Source organism: Lathamus discolor, chromosome 7 (genome assembly GCF_037157495.1).
Source record: "Lathamus discolor isolate bLatDis1 chromosome 7, bLatDis1.hap1, whole genome shotgun sequence".
NCBI lineage: Eukaryota > Metazoa > Chordata > Aves > Psittaciformes > Psittacidae > Lathamus > Lathamus discolor.
Window position 1 is genome coordinate 9,048,082 of NC_088890.1, and position 6,889 is coordinate 9,054,970.

Below are 6,889 nucleotides of genomic sequence, written 5' to 3' on the forward strand. Positions count from 1 at the left end.
TACCTAAGAGAACAGGCTCCATGAAGAGTGATTAACACACCAGGTACCAGCTTGCCTGCAAAGCAATTTGTAAGACAGAAAGCTTGGCCAAGAGACCCACTGAAATCTGCATTACTAGAAGACTCAGCAAAAACTCGCTGATACAGAGTTACCTGATGCATCATCACTGTAAAACGGATTACTCCAACCCCCTTTTCAAAAACAAAACTCACGCCCTCATCTATACACATGGCCAACCAAAAAAGTCTATGTTCAAAGTGGTTTAAGTCAGATGAAAAAACACTGCTGATAGGCTGAAACCAAACCCAGTTAAGAGCCTGCAGTTATATTTATAAACTTAACAAAATACAGCATGAAGAATTTATATATTCATTAGAAACAGGGTTAGTGAGAATCTCCTCAGTTTTGGTGGAAAACAAGAAGTAATCTGTAAGGCAGAACACTTGATATGCATAGACCCAGAGAAAACTGAACAGCCACTATAGTTTATTAAGAAATATTTCTTGACTGCACTTTCTTCCTTAATATTTATTGTCTATACGGTTTGGCACACTTCCAAAAGTCGCATCTGCTTGTTTTACAGCACTGCACCCATTTGATAAGGAGCACCTTCTCCAGTACGCAGAGGTAGGTCAACAATACTTTTTTAAATCCAGAAATGTCATCTTAGATATGATGTTGAAAGCACAATTTATTAAGTAAAATAGGTTCAAGCATGTTAAAATACACATTTACACCCTGGCTCGGCTGGCAGAATTCTGGATAATTAAAGTGGTAATATTTAAGTTTCTGTTAAATAAACATTGTATTGAAACAACAGAAGCAAGTCTACCCATTACTGACATATGCCTGTATTCACTACTTTAGTAAGTATGCATCTGGTTAAAGTCTTTATGAGAAAACCATGTAGAATTTTTGGGTGACTCCTCTTGAGAAGAGCTGGAGAAGCCGAACAGCTGGACAATGCAACAACTGTAAAGTATCACATGCATGAAGGGATAAAACCCTTTTTCAAGTTTACACTTTAAAATTTTGATCCTTAAATAAAGTCTCACATTACCATAACCTAAAATTAAGTACTTAACATGTACTGACATAGCCTTATTTTAAGTTACCGTAATTTGCACTTCCATAAAATGATTTTGGATAATTCACACAGGGAGAAGGATGCAATAAATAAACATCTATGTATTTAATATAACTTTCATGACTTTTTTAGGTGTGATGTACTTATGAATAATGTTCATTTTTAAATACAGGAACAACACGTGATACAGAAGCATCAGCATTAACCTAAAGTTTCAAGAAAAAAGTTGTGTTTAAACACACTTCACTGTGCTGGTAGCAGGAAATGTAAAAACCAAAGAAATTAAAAAAGTATTTTTACTTTTAAAAATGGTATTCAAATTTAACAGTTCTCTGGTAATGCTTCACACTCCTTTTACCTTGTTTGCTTCTAAAAAAGCATGCTGAATTTATGGGTAAAATTCAGCCTCAGAGCAGAATTAAGCAGGCAAGCTAACATCAAAGCTTTGTTTCATCATCTTTAGACTGATCTGTCGGAAAGGACAGCTGGTCCTTATTAAACACCCTTTAAATGTTGCAGTTTTAATTAAGTAACATCCTTGTTATATTAACATTACCAAATAATTAACTAAAGAAAAGCCAGCATCATCTAATCATGAGCTTAGCAGCTTTTCACCAGTGGACTATAAAGTATTAATCTATGAAAGCAGAACTTGTTCTTAAATAAGTGTCTCAAGTTTTTAGATTACCAAGTGTGATACAGCAATCACTACTCTTACTCAAAAGCAGATTTTGGGGCAAGTAAGGCAGTGAGTGGAGTTCAACATTTAAACTAAGGGATACGATCTAGAGAGGAAATTTATCAGATCTGTAACAGTCCCGTAAGACTTCAGCTGCAGAGACCTTGTTAAGACATAGAATCATAGAATAGTCTGAGTTGGAAGGGACCTTCAAAGATCATCTAGTCCTCTGCAATGAGCAGGGGCATTTCCAACTAGATCATAAGTCAATAGCTTATGAATTAGAATCATATTCAAATTCCCCAATTCCACAGAAACATGCAAGGGACTAGACACTTTGCTAACACTGAGAGCTAGCTTCAATTACATAAGCAAGCTAATGCTTCTATAATTTTGTTCTCTAGGTGCTGTGTCTGAATATTATTTCTGAAAACCCAGTATTTAAACTGTATAGCCTCAGAGTTCCTGAGGACACATTCACAGAATCACAGAATCATCTAAATAAGCACTAAATAAGCTAAATAAACACTTTCTGCATTTTTGAGTCAACTTTAATAGGTAGATGGTCATCAGTACTTTCTGACGCTGGAGTAAAAATGGGGTCACATTCTCTGCTACATTACTTGATAAATGAAACTTAAAGACCACCAAACCTGGAATGAGCTTGAAGCCAAATTCTAAGCTAAGCTAAACAAAAGTGATACAGATGCCTACCTGCATGACTGACCATGCTTGCAAAGCCTTGCACTCAACATATTGCATCATATCCAACCAGAGAAACACACTAAGCTTTAAACAACACATTGAATCAATTCTGAAAGACTATCACATTCTTCCATAGGCCAAAGGAGAGAAATCTACTGATTCTAAAAATTCCTAAAAACTGGAGGATACAGAACTGCTGGCATCTGGTTTGCAGAGCTTTCAGCCAACTCTGGAAGAGTTAGATTAAAGAACACCCTGATGGCAAACATTAACACCTTCCACCATGCTTCAACTTAGGTCTGTGTTCTGGTCAATACCCTTTACAATTTGTAACTACTCTGCAAGAGAAAATCTGATTTTGTTTAACTGTTAGAAAATAATAATAAAAAAGGGGAGAAATTAAAACTTTGGTAAAATATCTCTTATCATTTTACAGGGTATTTTTACTCCTAAATAAAGTTCCCAAAACATGTATTTAGTAGGGAAAATTATTTCAGTATGACCTAGCTCTGTGCTTAGAAAATCCTGTAGAGAAGAATGAGTGTGTGCTGGGAGGGATGCTTGAGGAGACAAAGTAGGGACATAGCAGCATGAGCCTAAAGAATAAAGACACAGGCAATGCTCCTGATAGTGGAACGGTAGGAAATGGGGATCTTCAGAGCCTGCTATGAAAGAAGAAAGGAAATAGCAGGCTCCTTAAATAAAGATGACACAGGGAGAGTTTCAGGGAAGAATGCTCAGGAACAGAGAACCCCAGTATATATAATAACCTTTGCTTAGCAAAGGAAGGTACAACTCTCTGCTAACGGGATGGATTAGGTGGGTGTCTGCTAAAATGCTGTATTATTTATTCTTTTTCATCATACAGCCTCATTAAATTTAAGCTTTATACTGAACATGGCTCAGAGCCAGGAACTTCAGAGGAATTAAACACACGAAAAAAATTACTCATGTGTGCAGTCCCATTAGAATCTACACAACGACTTGAGAGTAAAGTTGTTCATGTGTTTAACACCGAATAAATGAATCTGAAATATATTCAACTCAAGAGAGTCCCCGTCTGTCTTCTCTGTACGCTTCATGGCTTGTTTATAGCATGAAAAAATTCAGAGACTGCTTTTCCAGACTAGCTTCCCATGTGGACATACTTATTCTAGATTAAAAGGGGCCCTTCCCTGATTTATTTTTTCTGGATAAAGGTATGCATATGATGTAGTAAGGCCATGCATATGGAAAGATTATCCATATGGAAAGCTACTTTGCGATACTATTCTGCTTCAAGTGAACCCTAATCTGAAATAACATTCAATGTAGAAATACATTAAAATTTCTGTTAAACATCAATGAAAGAAATCCCAGATGTAGGAAAGTCAATCCAAATTCTAAAACCCTGGGCCTGCTGAAATCACTGATAATTCTTTGCAACAGTAACGTTAAGTTACTCATCCTGCTGTTACCTTCTTTCCTGCTGCAGACATATGTTGATCTCGCAAGACAAACGCAGGAATATTACTAGAGAAAGTGATTAATACAATGGAAGTGGTTAAAAAAAACAAACCTCTGAACACTTTACCTTTGAAAAAATTAGCTATTAACAATACTGTCAGAAGCTATGAACCAAAACATCAAATACTTCCTCACCACATTCTTTTAATCATAGTCCAGTAATACATTCTCAGCAAGTCAAGCTTTTACTCCTACAAAATACTGAGGGAACTTAAAACCGTATTTTGCAGCGTGAAATGAAAATGAGTATTACTGCATTAATGTACCAGGGTGAACCACTGATTTCCAAAAACAACATTCAAACAATAAAAAAAAGACTTAACTGGGTGGGAAGAGCACCACACAGTCATAGTTTTGGCAGCAGAAAGTATCCAACTTGTGTATCTAAACCTACATACAAACACCCAGCTACCTACATCTTATTTCTCCTTAAACAACTATTAAAAGTTAACTGATACTTTTCTAGATTGTTTATTTATGCCACTGAGAATTACCTCAATTCAACTGTTTCATTTAATGCAATCTAGACATTTTTATTTCCTGTATAAGGAAAGCTAAGATTTATTCATGCCCTTAACATACATTAATTAGACACTACTTATAAATAACCTGCCATAAGAGTATCTATTTGAATAGGATACAATCACTTCAGGGCTTGTGTCTTTTCAATCAGTCAGTGTCCCTGCAGTGTTTAGAGTGGCAGAGGGGAAGTGGCCTGTGGTTAAACAGAGGAAATACCAAGGAATTTTAATAGAGCAAATAGTCTCTTTACTTCCTACAGGGTACTACTTCAAAGGCAACCCTGCTCCAGAGCAGACAATGTGTTAGAGGGGCCATCAGTCATTTAATAGTATGTCAAGTCTACTCAAAACTTACATGCAGACCAAGATAAATAGCACATAACTGAGACAATGGGTACCATCCTGCAGTCATTACTCTAACAAATGCTGCCCAGCCCTAGTTATGAAGGCAATCATAAGAGAGACTGGTATTACAAAATCAGACTATGAAGTTATAACTAAACAGTCAAGATACCTAATAAATTGGTGAGGGCAGTCTGAACTTGAAACTGAAAAAACATAATGAAACCAGAAACAAGTGCAAGTATTTAATAAGCTGAAATGTTACACAGGTTGTGAGCAATACAGACAAAGGGTGGCTTAAGCTAATTGGAAAGTGTGATTTTTGCTGATCTAAGAGACAGCCAAAATAATTAAATCGAAATAATTGTATCGCAGTACATTCTGGTTTCACACACACAATTACATCATGTAAGCAAAAATAAATCCAATACAAACTGCATCTGAGTATTTCTGTAAAGGCCAAAATACACTAATCAAGTGTTACAACTTTTTAATAGCGATAATTTACTTGATAGCTGACGCAAAACTTGACAGAAACATGCACAGCGGCGGTTACGAGCCTGTGCAGCATCCTGCGCACATCTGGCGAAACATACAATAGAGACACTGCGCCAAAACATTTTATTCCTCATTTTCACAGTTAAAAAGACCTAACGGGCGAATGTAAACCTTAAGGGAGTTCCAACCAACACAAACATTCAGGTCTCAAGCTTTATCAGGATTTGAAGTTTGTTTTTCCACATTTTTTAACACATTTTCCAATGCTTTCGCCTTATTAAACCATGCCCTACAAACTCCTGAACTGCGTGCTGCTGTAACGTTCTCAAAGGAGCTGATCTAAGACGAAGAAAATCCTTAGTGACAGTCTAACAAAAAGGAAATGCAATGAAAGTCAGTTCTGTTCCCTCCAGTTCCTGGATCACCACGCTTCAACTACGCTTGTAACTACACATCGGGAGAAAGGAAAGAAACAAGAGCACACACACACAAAAAACCACAACTCAAAGTTATGTAGAAACGCACACACAAAACAGGGACAGCAAACAAGAAAAGTCTGACAGCAAAACACACCAGAAACAGGAACAAAAGGCAAAGACCAAGTAACAAAACGTTTATCACCTTCCTCCCCCTTTCCCCGTCCCGTAAATTTCCTACATCCTCTGTATAATGATCAGGCCTGAAGCTAAGACCCCAAGCCGGCCTCGCATCATTAAAATAACAAAGCCCAAGAGATCGCTTTTATCCTCCTCGCAGCGCAGGTCGACCTAAGGGAGGCGAGAGCTGGTGGCGAAGGATCCGTCGAGTGACTTTTTCGCCCTCCCTGGTCGAGGACTGCCTCCCACCCCCGGCCGAGACACCCGTACAGGTCCCTTCCCGGGACATGCCACCCTCTCTGCGGGCCGCAAGTTAACCAAGTACCAGACGCAGCGCCCCGGGGCAGCTTTATTAGCGGCCGAGGACGCTTTCCCCGCGGCAGCAGCCCGCTGCCCCAAGGGGCCGTGCCCCCCCCAGCGGCGCTGCCCGGTCAGCGCCCGGCACCCCAGGGGGGCGGCTCTCGACACCCCCTAACACACGGCACCCCGCGAACGCGGCTGCCCGCGCGGGGGACCGAGCAGCAACAGCGCTTTGCTCCACTCACCCTCCCTCCGCAGGCTTCGGCTGCTGCCCCCCTCCTGCCGCTGGCTCCTCCAGCGGCCCCAGCGGGCTGGTGGCCACCAAAAGAGGCGACGAGGGCCAAGAGGAGAGAGCCGAGCTCCAACCCAGCTGCCATGGCCCGCAGCAAGCCCAGCTCCGCCGGGGCTCAGCGGCCACTGCCGCCGCTGTGTGCATGCGCGCTACCGGCCGGGGCGGGGGGCTCCTCCCCGCATGTGCCCGGCCCGGCCCCACCGCCCCCCGCGGGACGGCCCCTCCCGGCCCGGGCCGGGGGCTCGGCGGCACCAGCGCCTCCCGACGCCCCTCCGTGCGTGCTCCGCGCCCCGGCAGCGCTCCGTACGCGGGGCCCCTCTCCGCCAGACCGGAGCGGCTGGTACCCCCTCCGGAAACATAACG

At 41.2% G+C, this 6,889-nt stretch overlaps 1 protein-coding gene across 1 annotated transcript in view; it reads right to left on the reverse strand.

Annotated features, from left to right (window-relative positions):
- Positions 1-6,663, reverse strand: part of IL17RD (interleukin 17 receptor D) — a 46,956-nt gene extending 40,293 nt beyond the window's left edge. The window contains exon 1 of the mRNA XM_065687600.1: positions 6,480-6,663. Coding sequence (XP_065543672.1) covers positions 6,480-6,611 — 132 coding nt within the window. The 5' untranslated portion in view covers positions 6,612-6,663. The remainder of the gene's footprint in view (positions 1-6,479) is intronic.
- Positions 6,664-6,889: the final 226 nt, after the last annotated feature.